Below are 19,412 nucleotides of genomic sequence, written 5' to 3'. Positions count from 1 at the left end.
GGGGCCCAGGAGAAGAGCCCCATAATGCAAATATGCAAGTTCACGGTTGAAATTCTCCTTATTTACAGACACACTGGCTGCTGGTAGGGTATGGATTTGCCTTTAATCTCATGTTAGACCAGTTTTGCACGTCAAGACATCAAATTAATTGGCCTGCTTGCCTTCCAAGACAGAGCTGGCTGATTTGGCTTATTCTCTGGGAGAAAGATTTCCTTTCCTCTGGATAAGTGACTCTTGTGACCCCAAAAGAGTAGCTTCTGTAGAATCAGTGAGATGTTCTTGGCATTTCCAATGTGGCACTGTGGGTTAAAGATCCAGCATTGCCACAGCTGTGATGTAGGTTGAGGCAGCGGCTGGGATTCGATCTCTGGCCTGGGAACTTCCATATGCCGTGTGTGCAGCCAAAAAACAAAAAATAAAATGATGCACATTTTTCAGTTGTGAAGTGTCTGTGTTTCCCTGCAGGGTCAGTGAGTCCAGGTTCTGGCGATGCACCTGCCACCTCTCATCTTCAGATGTGAGCAGAGAGATGGCTCAGTGACCCCAGTATTTAGGGACAAAATAAAGTCAGTTGTCCATGGCAAAAGCAAGTAAGGAGCCCTTATTCACTACCTGAGTTCTGATGAAGTTGAGGATTACAAGGTAAGAAGCATAATTAAGGGCTCAACAAACCACTTAACATTTTTCGTTCCTACAAGGACTTTCCTTGGAACTTTTTTTTTTTTGGCCACGCCCATGCATGCAGAGGTTCCTGGGCCAGGTATCAAACCCAGGCCATTTCAGTGACAATGTCAGGTCCTCCACGGAACTTTTAAGAAATGTTTTATTCACCACCCTTAATCTCAACCCAGTATCCAATCCAAATCTGATCCCAGTGGGACCCTTTGGGGCAAGGCTTCGGGGCTTTGGGCAGAAACCAGTGACAGGGGGCACGCGCCCTGTGGCACAGGGTGTAACCCACAACCTCTAGTCCAGGGTTTCTCAATAGTGACACTGAGATTTTAGACCAGATACTCTTCTGTTGTGCCTGCTAGGATGTTTAGCTGCATCCCTGCCCTCTACCCATTCGATGCCATAGCTCTTCCCGCCCCAGTTTTGGCACCCAAAAAATGTCTCCCACCACCCTGTCCAGCTCCCACCCTTGACCCTTCACAGGTATTTCCCCCAAAAATTCCTTTGAGCACCTCCTCCCGTCTTGACCTCTGCTTCTTGGTGGATCTGCAGGATGTCTTTCCCCAACCCCCTCTTTCTGTGTGATGCCCTCCAACCCCAGGCTTCCCCTCGGGGGCGTCTGCTGATGAAAGCATCACACGCAAACCCATTTAGACAGGGAGGGAGTTTCTTGGAAGGGATTCCGTTCCCTTTGTCCAGAAAACCAAAGATAGGCGTTTATCTCCTAAGCCATAGCTCGTCAATAGCGAGAGGAACCAGGCACACGACCATTCCAGCCCCCAAACACTTTTATAAGTTAACCTTTTATCAGTGTTTAAGGCAGCAATAGAGGCCTCTGGTCCACATGCCTGTCTTCTGACCAAGGGAGGAAAAGTCAGGGGAAGGGGAAGGCGTTGGCCGCCGGGAGCCCGGCCAGCATGCTCTTCTTCGGACTCCATCCCATCTGTTTCTCCAATCCCCACACATGATCTAATGCACTTTGGTTCCAGAGCAAGCGTGTCCCGTGGCCCCATCCAGCCGAGTCTGTGGGCGCGTCTTCCCGGTCCGAGGCGCCGCGCTCAGCCAGCTTTCCCCGTGGCCAGGCTCTCCCAGGGGCAGATGACCTCCTTCTCTATGGCCTGGCCATCCTGATCTGCTGTCCCAGTGTCCTCCGAGTCCATCAGGCAGGTCCCGCTTCCCGTCGGCACATCCATCTTGATCTGGAAAAAGCTTCAGGCACAAGAGGAAAGCAACTGTGTGGGGACAGGAGGGCCACCAAATCCCCAACCCACCCCGATGCCCCTACAGAAGCGTGGACACAGGTGTATTTGCCAAAAGCTATGTGTGCAGGGATTGCCCAGCAGGTCCCTTTCACTGGGGATGAGGGGAAACGCACATTTTCCCGCTGAAATTCAGATAACTCAGAAAATGCTTTATTTTCATTTTCAAGGGACCTGAGTTTTTACGGTTTTGATGAACGCAGAACAAATACTGCACCTGTAAGGACTTAATCCTCAGCCCCTTTAAACTGGCTTCCATGAAGCGGTGGCCACTGAGAAAAGAGCTTTCGGATAGGCCCAAGTCTGCATGTGTACATGGCTGTGGCCACAAAGCTAGAACGTTCCCTCAGCAGGGCCAGTTGGGAAGAATCGACAGACGTGTCCGAGCTGCATCCCGACCCTCCCCCACCTCCTCCACCAGCCGACCCAGGCAGGAGAGGAGCAGTAATGTCAACTCCCGGCTGTCCCCCAGCACACTGCTCAGTAGAGGTGGGTACTGGGGTATCCATGGCAACCTAAGACCTCAGCAGGGCTCCTCTCTCCAGAACCAGGCATGGCCAGACACAGCAGCGTGTCAGTTGGTCCAGGGATATCCCCCAAGGTCTCCCCCAAAGCAAATAAAGGTGGGGGTTGATTCTTTGTTTTGCATTGTCTAGAACGTTCCTTTCTGCCACTGGTCCAGGAGTGATCAGGTGCCCCTCAGAGCTTCTGTTCTGTACCCAGAGAGCTGCCTCGGGGCATGGGGCCAGTCCTGCAGCACCACTCGCGGTGGAATTTAGAGGGGCCGCCCCTGGACAGAGACTGGGCACTTCGGCATCCCTGCCAGCCCCTCTGAGGGACCTCGCTGGGGTGGAAGGAGTGGGCACCAAAGGCAGGGAAGGGGACGTGGAGCCCCGGAACCACGCCCTGGACACCCACCACCTGGGTTCCCACTGCTGCCACTGAACTTTCCTGCCCTTTAAAAAAATGCCGCAGATTCATAAGACTAAACGTTCTTGGGGTGTGGCAGGGTGGGCAGAAGTGCAGGCAGAGGGAGAAGGATGGATTAGAAAGACACTCTTCTCGCTTCGGGAAGACAGAGGAGGGCGGCTCTGAGCTTCTAGAAACTAGCCAGCGGGCCAGGGGTATTGAAGGGCTGCCTGTGGTGTCTGATCTCCCAGAATCTTCCTCATTACCCAGCCCCCAACCACCTCCCCCAGCACCTGGACCACAGAGTCACAGTCCTCACCAGACACCCGTGTGTGCACGCACACACACGGTCCTCCCCAGACATCTGTGCACAAACACACAAACACACACACACAGTCCTTACCAGACATACATGCACAGACACACACACAGAGATACACAAACGGTCCTTACCAGACATCCATGCACAGATACACACACAGTCCTCACCGTGTGTGTACACACAGACATCTGTGTGTGCATGCACGTGCACACACACACGCATGCACGTGCAGTCCTCACCAGACATCTATAAACAAGCACACACACACACATACACACACACACATACACAGAAACATGCACAATCTGCCCTGTTCTTACTTTGTCACCCTCCTGGATTTCAGTCGTGGCAGCTGCTGGCCCACGTCCCCCAGAGGCTGCACCTTCCCGTGGGCCACAGGGGGGCACTTGGGTGAGAGCCTGGCAAAGACGGGCGAGGCTAAACAGCCCCGCCTCAGAAACCGGCCAAGGGACAGAGCCACGCGGGCCTTGGGAGGGGCTCCGGGCCGGGGCTGGTCCACGGAGGCCTCGCTGGTCTCAGCATCCGAGGGCCCGCGGCAGGCTCCGGCCCCGCTGGCCTCCCCCTTCTGCTCTGAGCCCGAGGAGCTCTCCAAGGCCACTCTGATGGGCGAGGGGCAGACGGCGCTGCTGGGCCTCCGGATGAAGCGGCAGGGCGAGGGGAAGGGCCTGCGGGGGGAGCGGCAGTGCGGGGAGAAGGGGCTGGAAGGAGAGGGGGGCACGCAGGTCCCAGTGTAGACGGCCAGGTGGGGGCTGGGGGCCATGAGCTGGCCCAGCTGCGGAGAAGGAGAGAGAGAGCTCAGAGTGAGTGGCACGGCCGGTCCACGGCCCGTGGGCTGCTCTCTGCTGACTTAGCCCCTCCAGAGCCTGGAGCTCGGGCTCCGTCTAGCTGCCTCCTGGGGACTCAGAAGAATGGCACGGCCACCCAGAGACCTCCTGCCAAGGGGCCTGCCTGTCCCCAAGCCCTAGCCATGTCCCCAGAGCCAGACAGTTGTATCCCAGGGCACAGACTGAATTTCTTCCAGGCCTGAGATGCTGGGGTGCGGCCAGGCGCCCCCAGTCATCCATTAGCTCCAGCCGCAGTGAGCCACGCTTAGCATCCACCACATGCCGGCCCAAGCTCTCCCCCCCAGGGTACCACCTAAGGGTCAGAGGCATTGAAAACTCTTTTTTTTTTAACTCTTTTTTTTTTTCCTATCGTATTTTGGTTGGGCCCATAGTATGTGGAAGTTCCTAGGCCAGGGATGGAACTCGTGCCACGTCAATGACCACCCCGACCCGAATCCTTAACCACTAGGCCACCAGGGAACTCCCATTTAAAATTCTTTTGAGTAGTTCCTGTTGTGGCTCAAGAGTAAAGAACCTGACTAGGATTCATGGGGACGAGGGTTGGATTCCTGGCCTCGCTCGGTGGGTTAAGGATCCGGTGTTGCCATGAGCTGTGGTGTAGGTCGCAGACGTGGCTTGGATCCTGTGTTACTGTGGCTGTGGAGTAGGCCAGCAGCTATAGCTCTGATTCAACCCCGAACCTGGAAACCTCCAAATGCAGTGGGTGCGGCCCTAAAAAGACAGATAGACAGAAAGAAAGAAAGAAACGTCTTTTGACAGAGCAGTGGAGGTGGCAGAAGGAACCCTCGATGTGTTGGTGCTGATTCTCCCAGGCCCAAGTCCACCCGCCTTGTCCTGACCCCAACCCATGTCCACACTGGCCACTTTCCCAGGCCTCCCGCAGGCACAGCCAAGGAGAAGGAACCAGGAATACAGGGGGAAGAGGTTACTCAGTGCCCCGAGGGGAGGAATATCCACCTTCTGGGTCCACAGTGGCCCCAGTGTCCTGGAGCAGCGGGGCACGAGCGTGGGATCAGGCACGTTTCCAGCTGAAGGAGCCCGAGAGAGCTTTGCTAAAATCAGAATTTTCAGGGAGGCTCTGTACTCTCACCTCTCTTCCACCCGGTTCACCGTCCCCTCCAGGAGGCCTGTCGAGGCCACATGCCTTGTCAAAGGCCCGTGTGAACGGAGCTGGAAGATGAGCTGATCCTGGCGGGGAGGGGACGCTCCAGGATGGTCGGACCAAGTCTGCCTCCAGTAGAGACTTGGAAGTGAAGAGCAAACCCTCTTTGAAATGGCCACAGCCACACGGCGGCCCGATTAGAGGGAGCTGCCTGCCCGCGGGGCCCGGACACTGCCCTGGGGCCAAAGGAGGGCAGCTCCGGGCGCTGCGCTGCAGGCTGCTGGCTTCTGAGGAGTGTGGCCTGGTCCCCAGGCCACCTGAGTGCGCCAGTTCCCACCTGAAGAGGGAAGGGCAGGCACATCCGAGAAAAGCCTTTGGAGGAAGAGAAAATCCAGGAGGCCACAGAGGGCTTTGCCTTCAGGGCAGGAAGCTCTCCATTCTCCCCCACCTGCCCCCTGCTGTCCAAGCAAGACTCTGAAACAGCAGCTCAGAGCTGCTGATGCTCTTCCACTGCTCAGAGAGGCCAACAAACCAGAGCCAAGGCCCAGACCTGGGGGCGCTGGCTTATTATAATCATTATCACGGAGTTCCCGTTGTGGTTAAGAATCCAACTAGTGTCCATGAGGATGTGAGTTCAATCCCTGGCCTCACTCAGTGGACTAAGGATCTGGTATTGCCGTGAGCTGCAGTGTAGGTCACAGATGTGGCTCAGATCTAGCATTGCTGTGGCTGTGGCGTAGGCTGGCCACTGCAGCTCTGATTCGACCCTAGCCCGGGAATTTCCATATGCCATGGATGCGGCCCCAAAAATTAAAAAAAAAAAAGTCGTTATTATTGCTGTTAATGTGCAGTGAGAATCTGGCAAATGTGAGCCTCTGGGCTGAGCCCTTTCTGTGGATCATGGCATTTACCCCCCAGAGCCACCCAGGGAGGCCGCTGGATATGATGACACCCGCTTTATAGATGGGAAAATGGACGCTTTGAGAAACCAGTCCCCCGGACCACGGGGAATGGTGAGCAGGCTTTGAAACTAGGCTCGCTGGCAGCACAGTATGCATGGGTGAGGGCTGCTGGATGTCTCTGTGTGGCGGGCAGATCAGAATCACCCAGGGCGCCCATTATAAACGCAGATCCCAGCCCCAGCCCAGCCCCACGGAAGGAGCATCTCAGGGGTGTGACTCAGGGAAGCCTCTTCTCACAAACACGGAGGTCACTGCCTTGTACGTAGGTGAGCTCTGCCCTGTGCTTCTAACACCTGCTACAGGGACACAGGTCCCCACTTAGGACACAGTCTGCAAAGAAGAATGATACTAATGGCAGGGGAGACTGAGCCCTGATGGTTGGGAGATGAGTGTTAGGTGGAAGCATGGCCTGCAGTTTATTAAGCATCTCCTAGGTGCCAGGTACTCCAGGAATCCATAACCACCCCATTTTAAAGAACAGAAGGCTGAGGACCGAAGGGGTTCAGTCTCTTCCCCAGGCTCCCACAACAAACTGGTGACTGTGCAACTCTAAGGTGGCCCCAAGATCCCTGGCTGTCTTTCGGGATGGCTGTAAACTTAAATGTCATGGGATAGCCACCCCCGTGGTCAGGCCATGTGATGGGGCACAGGTGACTTTACAAAGGGCTGGCTCGAGGGAGCCTGACCTCAGCACGGGACACTTCTAATCTGAGTCTCAAGGCCACAGACAGAGGTCAGAGAGGTCTGAGCATGATAGGAATTTAAGGAGGGAGACGTTCTCCCTGGTTGGCTTTGAAGATGGAGGATGGGGAGCATGTGGCAAGGAATTCAAACAGCTTCTAGAAGCCGAGAGCAACCCTCAGCTAACAACCTGCAAAAAGAGGGGACCCTCGGTCCTGCAACGAGAAACTGGATCCTTGCAACAACTTGAAGGAGGTTGGGAGCAGAGTCTTCCCAAGAGCCTCCAGATAAGAACAGAGACACCTGGAGTTCCCTGGTGGCTCAGTGGGTTAAGGATGTGGTGTTATCACTGCTGTATGGCATGGGTTCGATCCCTGGCCCAGGAACTTCTGCTTGCCACTGATGCAGCACCCCCTCCAAAAAAAAGAACATAGACAGCCTGGCAACACCTTGAGCTGTGTACCCTGAGCAGAGAACCCCGGCAAGTCTCACCTGAGCTAATAATAAATGGCTGTGTGCGCTGATTTGCTCTGTAGCGATCAATAACCAATACAGTGACCAAATGAGAAGCCTATCCCAGGTGGGTGTAACCCCAGAGCCCTTGCTTCTTCTACTGACCCATGTTGCCTCCCACTGCCTGTGGGATCTGGACAGGACCTGGAGTCCTGGTGAGCGGGTCAAAACACCAAACTAGGAAATAGGCTTCATTAAGAGAGACAGAGAGGCATCCTCTCCTCCCTCGAGCCGACGGAGGACCCCCCGCCCTCAGTCCATTCATGTAAAGCCCACTTACTCAGAATCTGTGATAGACTCCTGGTATAATCCCCAAACCCCTGTTATAATCCCCACTTTATAGAGTAAAAAACAAAACAAAAAAACCATAGGCTCATGGAAATGATGCAGCTTGACCAAGATTATACAGCTTATGATAGGATGAGCCACTCCCTATCCCCCCACCCAATCCTGCACCTTCCTCCCCGACTCCTCTCCTCCCCCAGTACCTTCTTTTTCCCAGGAGGAATGACAGGACAGGCAAGGAAGGTGGCCATGGTCCTGCTTCACTTACCTGGCCTGAGAAGATCCTTTTCTCTGGGCAAATAGCCATTAGCCCATGGGCCCTGGACACTGAAGCAAGAAGATGCCTCCTCTACCCTGGCCCTCGGTGCCCCTGGCCCCTCCCACAGAAACCCTGCCCCTTCAGCCCATGCCACACCCACCATTGGTGTGAAGTAGCAAAGCAGAGGCGTGCAAGGCACGTGGCAAAGAAATGACACAACAGAGACACGGCGAAGGAACGCTAGGCTGTGTGCTGCCATTTTATTATGCAAGGGAGCAAAGAGAGCTGGGGAAAGGAGCATGAAATGGAGGGGGTTCCTTGACATGAGAACACAGCACAGGCTTTTTAATGAAAGGCAAAGCAGGTGGTGCAGAGATGCAATTCACTTCCTGTCCTGAGAACTTGGAGGAGACCCTGCGGCCACTTCCTGGGTGCAGGCAGGAGGAGAGGGTCGCGTCCCGGTGCAGCATGCAGTGTACCCGAGCCCCTTCCCGTCCCCCCCCCCTCCCTTTCCCCACTGCCTCCAAAAGAGAATGAGCAAAGTTGGCTCCGTGGGGAAAAAGTCCACGTGGATGAGCACGCCACTTCTGCTACCGGTCATCTCATCTGTCACAGCCCAGCACAAGACCCCCTCATTTTGAACAGACCCTTACCCAGCCACGAAACTCAGGATCGATGGACTGACTGACCAGTCACTATGCTGTTGCTGGTCAGCCCTCTCATAGGAGCTGCAGACAGACGACATGACACCAGCGCCCCATTCTCCTCCCTCCAATATCTCCTAAAGGGTCCCTTGGGAGCTAGACTCTGAGGGACAAGGGAAGTAAGATGACTTGGGTCAACAATGCTTTAAATACACCTTAGGAGATTACCTAAATAATAAATAAAGTGAATCACAGTACTGGGCAACACTGACAGATGCAAGAACGCACAAGCACACTTTAAGACCATCAAGCTACCAGGGATGATGGTGTTGATGGTGGTGGTGATGATGGTGGTGGTGATGGTGGTGGTGGTGATGATGGTGATGGTGACGATGATGGTGATGGCGGTGGTGGTGATGAGAGCGATAGTGCTGATCATAGTGATGGTGGTGGTGATGATGAGAGTGATGGATGATGGTGATGGTGATAGTGGTGGGGATGATGGTACTGTTGGTGGTGGTGGTGATGATGAGAGTGATGGTGATAGTGGTGGGGGTGATGGTACTATTGGTGGTGGTGGTGGTGATGAAACTGATGGTGGTGATGGTGATGGTGGTGATGGTGGTGATGATGGTATTGGTGGTGGTGATGATGAGAGTGATGGTGAAGATAGTGGTGGTGATGGTACTAATGGTGGTGGTGGTGGTGATGAAAGTGATGATGATGGTGATGGTGATAATGGTGATGGTGGTGGTGATGGTATTGATGGTGGTGGTGGTGATGGTGATGATGAGAGTGATGGTGATGATGATGGTGATGGTGATAGTGGTGGGGGTGATGGTACTAATGGTGGCGGTGGTGGTGATGAAAGTGATGATGATGGTGATGGTGATAATGGTGATGGTGGTGGTGATGGTATTGATGGTGGTGGTGGTGATGGTGATGATGATGGTGATGGTGATAGTGGTGGGGGTGATGGTACTGTTGGTGGTGGTGATGATGAGAGTGATGATGGTGGTGGTGATGGTACTAATGGAGGTGGTGGTGATGAAAGTGATGATAATGGTGATGGTGACAATGGTGATGGTGTTGGTGGTGGTGGTGGTGATGATGAGAGTGACAGTGCTGATCACGGTGATGGTGGTGGTGGTGATGGTAATAATAGTAATGATAATAACGGTTGTGATGATCACAGCAGCTAGCATTTACGGAGCACAAATACACCAGGCATTTTCCTAAGCACTCTATTTCATATGGTCTTGTCCCCAGACCTTGTAGTTCCACTCAACTCTCACAACAAAAGCAGTCTTTTCCCCAAAAGCCAAGCTTGAATCTGAAATCCTCCAAAAGGAATCCTCGTATCTCACAGCATAACATATTCTAGTATAAGATACACAACACATGGGTGGAGAGACTCATGCTGTCTTTAAAACATGGCATTGGAGTTCTTGCCATGGCACAGTGGTTAGTGAATCTGACTAGGAATCATGAGGTTGTGGGTTCAATCCCTGGCCTTGCTCAGTGGGTTAAGGATCCAGCGTTGCTGTGAGCTGTGGTGTAGGTCAAAGACATGGCTCGGATCCCACGTTGCTGTGGCTCTGGAGTAGGCTGGTGGCTACAGCTCCAACTCAGTCCCTAGCCTGGGAACCTCCATATGCCTCGGGAGCGGCCCTAGAAAAGGCAAAAAAAAACAAACAAACAAACAAAAAAAAAACCCCACAGCATTAATGGAATTAAGAGGGTGCCTAAGTACATGGCATAATAGAGGATATCATAGTAATTTAAATGTATCCATCATACTGTCCACATGAACACTATTTTTATACTATTTGAGATTGATGCATAGAAACAAAGCTGGTGGGAGCAGGTGCCACTGACTGGAGTCTAGAAGCAGATGCTCTTACAAAACCTCGAAACTGGGTAGGGACCTGTGGCTCCTTTCCTACCAAACATCAGAATTTCCTGGTGGATCCTGCCTTAATCCCCCAGGCCAAATGATTCTCTGCCACCTCCATGCGTGTTGTACACTGTCCAGCCACGATCACCTCCTGCCTCGGGCTGTGGCTGTTGGCATCTATGTACCCTTGTCAGCCCCCTGAGGGCAGAGAACACATTGTTGGTTTTTGTATCTGTGCCACAGCACACACCACAGGCTCTCCCACAAAACAGGTTTTTAAAAATACCTTTGTGGATGGGCATTAAGAGGTACAAACTACTAGGTAGAAAATAAATAAGACCAGGGTATAATGAATATACAGCCCAGGGAATATAGCCAATGTTTTATAGTAACTTTAAACAGAGTATAATCTACAAAATCATTGAATCACTATGTTGCACACCTACATCATTGTGTATGTTGACACTAAACTAATATAATCCTGTAAATCAATTATACTTTAATATGAAAAATAAAATATATTTGTGGAGCGTGACTGCTGCCATCCAGAAGTGAAGCCATTGGGAGTTCCCACTGTGGCTCGGCAGTAAGGAGCCTGACTAGTATCCACGCACGTGGATGTGGGTTCGATCCTTGGCCTGGCTCAGTGGGTTAAGGATCTGGCATTGCCGTGAGCGGTGGTGTAAGTTGCAGACGTGGCTCCGATCCTGCATTGCTGTGGCTGTGGCGTAGGCCAGCAGCTGCAGCTCCAATTTGACCCCTAGCCTGGAAACCTCCATATGCCATGGGTGTGGCCCTTAAAAAAAAGAAGTGAAGCCATTTATTATCTACCTTCCTTCAGATGGGTCGCATTGAGGCCCTTCATTACTCGTGCATCCAAGAATGATAACCTACTTTGGTAACCTGCCTGTGCCTCTCCTTAGATTGTGGGATCCTTCTGTGTCCGACCTTGAGAGGTTTCCATCAATATGTGTGGCAAACCTACTATGTGTCTGACACAGAGCACCTGCTAGTCTGATGGAGGATGAGAGTCAAGTGAAGCAGGCTTGTCTCACGTGAGAGGAGTAAAATGGTGAATGGCTGAGTCAAAGATGAACAAGACATGGTCTGTGCCCTGATGAACTCAGGATATATTTTGACTCCCCCTCCATCCCCTTATCACTGTTTTGCTAGATGTGTAATCCCAGGTCATACGGGATAACTAGAAGGGGTGGCGAATACCTCCAGTTTCATGCTTCTCAAACTTTCCCATGAAAGTAGGTCAAACAGCAGGCGAGCCGGGGAACCCTGCTCTCCCAGGAGTCTGAGGGCAAAGCCACAGCCAAGCGTGAGATGTCTTTGATGTCTCAAACTTTATCTTAAAAAATTCATATACATCTTGCAGTCTAATTCGTAATATATTCACGATTATTTTAATGTGAAATTTGAAAAATTATCTAACTTTTCTCCCATCCCAAATCTTCAAGTAAAACGGATGCTCAAAGCTGAGTATCCTCTTGGAATTCACTGAGTCTGATTTGAGAAGCATGGATCTGGTCCCAACCCCTCATTTCTCAAATCACGAAGCAGAGAGGAGATGTGACTTGCTCAAGATCACATGGCTAGTGGTAGAATGACGACCAGAGCCTAGGATGCCTTCTACAAATCCAAGGCTCTTTCTAATCATCCATCTATCCATCTGTCCATCCATCCATCCATCCAAGCATCCATTAATTCATCCATCTGTTCATCCATCCATGCATCCATCCCAACCATCTATTCATTATCCATCCAACCATCTATCTACCCTTGTAATATATTTATGCCGAATTCACTACATCTCAGGCATTAGACTCCAAACAGTGAGTGAGATCGGGTCTCTCCCCTCGTGTCCCTTGGTTTACAACGGTTCATCACCTGAAATTTCTGCTTAGGGTGCCCTCCCTGCGTTAGAAGACTCCAACATTCTTCAAAACAGAGATGAATACAGCATATTTCTAGGTGCTCTTTCAGAGTCTATGACCAGGGAACATGGGGGAAGTAATAGATCGTTTTTCTAACACGAAACCAAGAGCCACAAACTCCTTACAATGGCCTAGAAAGTCTTTGATCACCTGCCCTTCCCACCTCTCTAACCTCATCTGGCACCACTTCCCCCATGTCCACCAGGCTCCATTCCCCTGGCCTTTCAATCCGCTCTGAGCCATTCCCCACCTCAAGCAGTCCCCTCACCTGGACAAGTTCTTCCTGCCCAGCCCACACTCCGTATGGCCAACTCCTCTTGTCTGTCACCACCTCTTTGGTCTACACTCGCCTCATCTTCCCTGTCCTAGCACCACATCCATTCCCTTGAAGCATATTCTCCGGCTTTTATCCTCTTATGTGTTTGAGTTGTTGATTGCAAGGATTGCTTCAGCCCTCCTTAGGCTGTCTCCTTGTCCTTTACCGCAAGGTTGTGAAATTCCTCTCACGGGAAGAGGTAGAACCATGTTCCCCACCCCTCGCCTCGAGGCTAGATTTGTGACTTGCTTTGGTTAATAAGATGAGGTACGGGTTCCAAGCCTTCATCACAAGAACCTCACATGCTCCTAACTACTCCCCTGCAATTCTGCCATCGTCACAGGCTCATGCTTAGGCCAGGCTATTGAAGGCTAAGAGACGTGTGAGCAGAAACCTTCCACTCATCCCAGCCTAGGCCACCCCAGTTCGAGCCCCACCAAGATCAACACAGCCACAGAGATGACCCCATATGGCATATCTGGTTGGGACCAGAAGCATGGTCCCAACATATTCTTACATACCACTCCAGTTTTGTGGTCATTTGTTACACAGCCAATAGCTATGTGCTATAGTTGGCTTCATGATTTTTCTCATGAGTCCCAGACTATACACCCCATGAGGCAGTGACCATGTCTGTGTTATTCACCAGTGCCTGGCACATAGTAGGTGCTCAGTTAAGTCGCTGAACAATGAGTCTTCTGGGTGTATAGGGTTGGTCCCTTGCTCATCGACTCGTTCTAGCTCCTTTGCATTATTACACCCGTGTACAGGGGTAGACCCAACTTCGAGAATTACCTTCTAGGGCTCCAAGGTCAGAATTGGAACTGCTCTGACCACCCCCGCCCCCACCGTCCCTGACGCAGGCTGGCCTCATCTAAAGCTACAGAGGAGGGAAGATCCAACATCTAGAAAATATCCCAGAGAGTATTTCTTTTGACTCTGATTCCTTGTGAAAATCCCCAGACCGCTACCAGCCCCCTCCCCATGTCCTTTGTCCAAGGACGGGGGGGTACACCTGGAAGCTCATCTCACCTTGACCGTCCCAGAGGCCTCCAACCTGAGTCCTTCATTCCGACAAGCCACCAATTCCCCTGGCATCATCTCCTTTTGCGATGGGGACACAAAAGGAGAGGAGGGAGCCCACCAACCCTCAAAAACCAGGACCAGGAACAAGCTCAGCAGAAATGCCTCAGCCGAGCTTTTCCAGGCAGGTGTACAGAGAGGTCCAGGAGCAGGACATCTGTGCGGAGCCCTGCAGTCTGCCCCTTGGGGGGACCCCCCCACTGCCTCAGAGATAGGATGAGGGGCTTCATGAAGCTATTGGAAACAGACCTGCCTGAATGAACAAGGCCTTGGGGGTGGGAGAGGGCTTCTGGTTAATTTTCCCAAGCCCATGGCGGTGCACAAGGCGGCCTTTCCTCTCTGGGTCTCCCTCCCAAAAGTTCCCTAAGGTGAGGCACACCATCTCACAGCCCCATGAGTCAGATGCCTCCCCTACCATGCCCAGCGGGCGCCTCGGTGTGCTGCTGCAGTGGGACCAGGAAACCCATGATGGAGGGCAGAGGAATCGGGGAGACTCTGACTAGCCCACTGCCCCACGAATGCCGAAGGGCCTCCTCTAGACTCTGACCTGCCTCTTTGCTGGCCTTGCCCACGTGCCCCTCCACCCAACCCCCCTCCCTGGGAATGACGGTGGATTTATTTGGGGGGCAGCTCTTTTTTGAGTTGGCTCCTGCGGTCCAGCTTGCTCATGACCTGGGTAATGTCCACGGTGTTGGCTGCCTCTCGAGCCTTGGCTTCCTCTTCCAGCTGCCTGAGGATGACGGGGCTCGGGCTGGAGCGCAGGTGACGTCGCATAAACAGGAGGCTCGAGCTGAAAGGAAGGACAAGACGGGCAGTCGGTGGGAAGCCAGGTGCTCGCCCGATGGCGACAAGGGGACCGGTGGCAGGAGGTGAGGGCAGTTCGCCAGACTCTGGACTGTTCCCTCATCCTCCTGGGGAACCTCGGGAGAGCCCACAGAAGCACATCTGGCCTTAGCTCTCTTCTCCCCCATGGAGGATGGCGCCAGAGGGACCGCCAGCTGCCATCAGATCGCAGGCTGGGGCGCAAGTACAGACGTCCCTTCTACAATGTTTAGAAATCCGCACGTCATCTAAACTTCCTAAGAAAGGGAAAGAAAGGGACAAGGAGCTTTTGGATACTGGAAGCCCCAGGGTTCTTGCCTCTAGGGACCGTTGGAGCCTTTGTTTTCAAAAGCCAAGGTTCTCGGAAGGAAGGAAAGAGCTGAGCTGTCCAAGAGCAAGCCTGGGTGGGTGGAGAAAGGGGCAGGGGCCTGAAGAGGGCGATGAGCTGGTGGCGCCGTGTGCAGGTGGACAGGTCAGCACCGTTTACAAGAGCTGGACGGAGATGCCCAAGACCAAGTCTCTCCACCACAGCCCTGGGAGCCAGGACAAAGCTCCAGGTGCCTGAGTGCTGCAGGCGATGCTGAGCAGGCTTGGAAAATAAGCATTTCGGCAGCAAGAGGAAACTTAAAACTGAAGACCTCCCCAAATTTCAGGGCCACATGAGCCGCTGGAGCTCTCGTATCTACCCCAGGGAGGGAGAGGGCTCCCCTCCCCGTAAGTCATGCCTGAGACAGGGGCTCCCAATTTAACTTGTTCTGGAAAAATGAAGTTTTGTGCACTGTCTCACACCCGGAATTCATGGGACAAACCCGCACCCTCTGCCATCTCCACAGAGTGACTGGCCAGGCTTCCCACGTCCTAAGGGGGCTCTCATTCCCAATAGAGGTGACAGCACTCCCCCCCAACACCGCCCCCAGGGTGCCCACCAACAATCCAGCTGATCTCTCAGGTCCACGCCAGCTTAAAAAAAAATCCCTGGAGAGAGAAGCTGGAGTCTCTCCTCGGTTCCCCGCTCCGGGCAGAACTTCTGGAGCTTTTATGGCCCTTTTCTTGTGGCTTAAAGAAGCAGCTTTCAAGTCCCCAGGGACACTGAACTCCTTCCTCAGCCTGTAAACCTAGCAGCACCACAAAGACCTCCTTTCTCTCTTGTTCATAACAGGCCCATTATCCTCAAGAATGAAACTAGTTGTTTTTTTTTTTTTTAAGTGCCTTTGATCAAGGCTCGGGTCCAACCACCGCTCTTGTGCATGGACTGGAGACGCGGGAAGAGAGCCCAGCATGGGGGCTGAGCCGGCAAACAAGGGACCGTCCGCTCAGTGGCGGGGGGGGGGGGGGCACGTGCTGGTGCTGCTAAACCTCCGCCAGAGCCCCCCACCCCATCTTTGTTCAAGCCGTCATTCAGTGACTCTTGTGACTCTTCCCTCCCCGGAGAGTTTTCTTCCCTCCTCCCCCAAAGCGTTCACACTGCCCCGCAGACCATCTCAGCCTTCGCCCAAGGACTCTGCTGGGTGGCACGACCCTCATCTCCAAGGAGGAAGGCGAGAATGAATAAAGGAATGAAGGGACTTGACAGCAGGCCGTCCCCCCAGGTCCGCAAGAACACGGGGAGCATCCCTCTTCATTGCCCCGAACACGTGACCAAGATTCTTGGGGCGCAATCAACTGTTCTCTCCATGGGCTCCGGCCATTACCCAGCACATCACCAGGACGTAGTTACATGATTCCTACAACATCAGGGTGGACGTGGAGAAGCGGAACAGTGGAAATGCCAGTGAGATGCTCCCACGTGCGATAAAGCTAATTATCCCATCTGACCATCCAAACTCTCTCAAACCCGTGTTGGGGAAGCAAAACTTACGGGCAGTAATTCCTGTGCACGTCTCGCGAGCGCAATTTCTGGGCATCGTGAAGCCCAGGAGGCAGCGATACCCTGCGACCTGCTTCCTACCCCCCAGCATTTTCATCAGGCAAGGGTCTCAGTAACAGCCATCTGGCTGAAAGGGACCCTCGTGTCTCTGTAAACAAAAACAGCAGGTGACCAGCAATGACCATCCATTGACTTGCCTTTTCTTGGTGGTTTCCTGAGGTTCGATGGCTTTGGCCAGCATTTCCTTATAGATTGGGGATTTTAAATAGCGAGCATAAGAGTCCTAGCGGGAACAAGAGAGAAACCGTCATTAGGAGAAGGAAAGTGTCACATCACACGAAGACACTCCACGTTTTTCCAGCCTTCTCTGGCCAGGAGATGATTGCGTTAAGAGAAGGTGTGTCCTTGTGTGAAAGGCACTCAGGGGTGTGTCTAAAGCAGCGGTTCTCAAGGGTGGGACCCAGACCCACAGCCTCGATTTCATCTGGCCCCTGGCCGGAAATGCACGTCCTCAGGCCCACCCTGGTCCCGAAACCCAGGGTGTGGGTCCGGCTGAGTCCCAACCAGCCTCCGGGTGATGCTGCTGCACCTCGGGTGAGAACCGGGGTCCACAGCTGCCCACACAACATCTCATGTACGCTTCAGGGTCGTACACGTGAAACCGAGGACACAGCAAGCGCCCTCTCTCACCCAGTCCCCTCCACCTTGAAGCCCGCTAACAACCCCTTCTGCCCGGAATTTGAGGCTACAGGCAAGAGAATTCAAAAACGAAACCAAGAGGAGTTCCCGTCGTGGCTCAGTGGTTAATGAATCCGACTAGGAACCATGCGACTAGGAACCTGGCCTTGCTCAGTGGGTTAAGGATCCGGTGTTGCCATGAGCTGTAGTGTAGGTTGCAGACATGGCTCAGATCCCAAGTTGCCATGGTTCTGGCGTAGGCTGGTGGCTACAGTTCTGATTGGACCCCGAGCCTGGAAACTTCCGTATGCCATGAGTGTGGCCCTAAAAAGCAAACAAACAAACAAAGCAAAAAAACTGAAAGCAAAAGAGGACGACCCAGGCTCAGACTCCTATTGGGCCCTGGGCAGTCAGAGAAGTGGTTTCCTGAATACTTGCTACTCCAAGCCGACTGAAAACTCAAGTCATAACAAAAACAGGACAAAGCCCACAGCAACAGCCGTGAGAATTTCTCAACAACCAGTTGAGAATTTTTAAACAATGTATTGAAATGGTACCATTCGCAAGACTAAGTAGTAGCAGTAAAAGTTACAAGAACTAGGGGCAGAAGACCCAAGTGGACATTTCTCCAAAGAAGACAGACATACGGCCATCAGGTACATGAAAAGATGCTCAACATCACTGATTATGAGAGAAATGCAAATCAAAACCACAATGAGGTACCACCCCACACCAGTCAGAGTGGCCATCATCGAAACGTCTACAAGCAAGAAATGCTTCAGAGGGTGTGGAGGAAAGGTACCCTCCCGCACTGTGGGTGGGGATGGAAATTGGTGCAGCCACTTATGGAAAACAGTATGCAGGTTCCTTTAGATGCTAAAAACAGAACTACCATATCATCTAGCAATCCCACTCCTGGGCATATGCCTGGAAAAGACTAAAACTCTAATTCGAAAAGATATATGCACCTCAATGTTCACTGCAGCACTATACACAATAACCAAGACATGGACGCAACCTAAGCAGCCTAAGTGCCAATCAACGGGTGAATGGATAAAGAAAATACGCTGGGGAGTTCCTGTTGTGGATCAGCGGTAACAAACCCAACTCATATCCATGAGGACGCAGGTTTGAACACTGGCCTCACCCAGTGGGTTAAGGATCCGGCATTGCCCTGAGCTGTGGCGTAGGTTACAGACGTGGCTCGGATCCCACGTTGCTATGGCTGTGGTGAAGACTGGCAGCTGCAGCTCTGATTTGACCTCTAGCCTGGGAATTTTCATATGCTGTGGGTGCAGCCCTAAAAATAAAAAAAAAAAAAAAAGCAGAAAGAAAGAAAGAAAATATGCTATGTGTACACACACACACACCACACACACTGGAATATTACTCAGCCATAAAAAATGAAGTAATGCCATTTGCAGCAACATGGATGAACCTAGAGATGATCACACCGAGTGAAGTAAATCGGACAAAGAGAAATATTATATATCACTTATATGTGGAACCTAAAAAACACACATACAAATGAACTTATTTACAAAGCAGAAACAGACTCACAGACATAGGAAAAACATTTAGGGTTACCAGAGGGGAAGGAGGAGGAGCGGGATGAATTAGGAGGTTGGGATGAACAGATACACACTACCATATATAAAATAGATAACTAACAAGGACCTACTGTCTAGCACAGGGACTTATACTCAATACTTTGTAATAATCTATAATAGAATCTGAAAAAGAACATATATACATACACACACACACACACATACCCATGCATATGTATGCACAACTGAATCACTTTACTGTGTACCTGAAACTCACACAATGTTGTAATTTGACTATAGTTCAGTTTAAATAAAAAGAAGTCAGGGAGTTCCCATCGTGGCGCAGTGGTTAGCGAATCCGACTAGGAACCATGAGGTTGCGGGTTCGATCCCCGGCCTTGCTCAGTGGGTTAAGGATCCGGCGTTGCCGTGAGCTGTGGTGTAGGTTGCAGACGCGGCTCGGATCCCATGTTGCTGTGGCTCTGGCGTAGGCCGGTGGCTACAGCTCTGATTAGACCCCTAGCCTGGGAACCTCCATATGCTATGAGAGCGGCCCAAGAAATGGCAAAAAGAAAAAAAAAAAAAAAAAAGAAGAAGTCAGAAGAACTAGGAGACAGTCTAGACCTCTGGAACAGGGATTCTGGAACCACTGGGTCACTGCAAATTTACTGTGTCACACGGCACGTGACATAGAGACCAAGAAGCATATATGTTATTCTCTTCTTAAGTTACCCACGACGAGGGGCTAGTTCTGGCTCGCAGCTGCCCTCTCTGGGGGACTC

General features: G+C 52.1%; 1 protein-coding gene across 4 annotated transcripts in view; it reads right to left on the bottom strand.

The window, feature by feature from the left end:
* Window positions 1-802: 802 nt before the first annotated feature.
* The window catches only part of RGS9 (regulator of G protein signaling 9), a 73,538-nt gene continuing 54,928 nt past the window's right edge, over window positions 803-19,412 (bottom strand). For 3 of the 4 annotated variants that reach the window (XM_021066721.2, XM_021066722.2, XM_084983893.1), the window contains 4 exons: window positions 16,600-16,685; window positions 14,386-14,503; window positions 3,483-3,955; window positions 803-1,881 (listed from right to left, as the gene is read on the bottom strand). In XM_021066721.2, coding sequence (XP_020922380.1) covers window positions 1,731-1,881; window positions 3,483-3,955; window positions 14,386-14,503; window positions 16,600-16,685 — 828 coding nt within the window. In that variant the 3' untranslated portion in view covers window positions 803-1,730. Of the gene's footprint in view, window positions 1,882-3,482; window positions 3,956-8,062; window positions 10,123-11,144; window positions 14,504-16,599; window positions 16,686-19,412 lie in introns of those variants that run through there. The other variant, XR_014820910.1, reaches the window with a different exon arrangement.

Source organism: Sus scrofa, chromosome 12 (genome assembly GCF_054392235.1).
Source record: "Sus scrofa isolate SSC_HxYL_T2T_F1_AM1 chromosome 12, Sscrofa_HxYL_maternal_Yorkshire_Landrace_v2.0, whole genome shotgun sequence".
NCBI classification, from domain to species: domain Eukaryota; kingdom Metazoa; phylum Chordata; class Mammalia; order Artiodactyla; family Suidae; genus Sus; species Sus scrofa.
The sequence above is the reverse complement of the archived record's forward strand: the minus strand, read 5'-3'. Positions and strand labels throughout refer to the sequence as shown.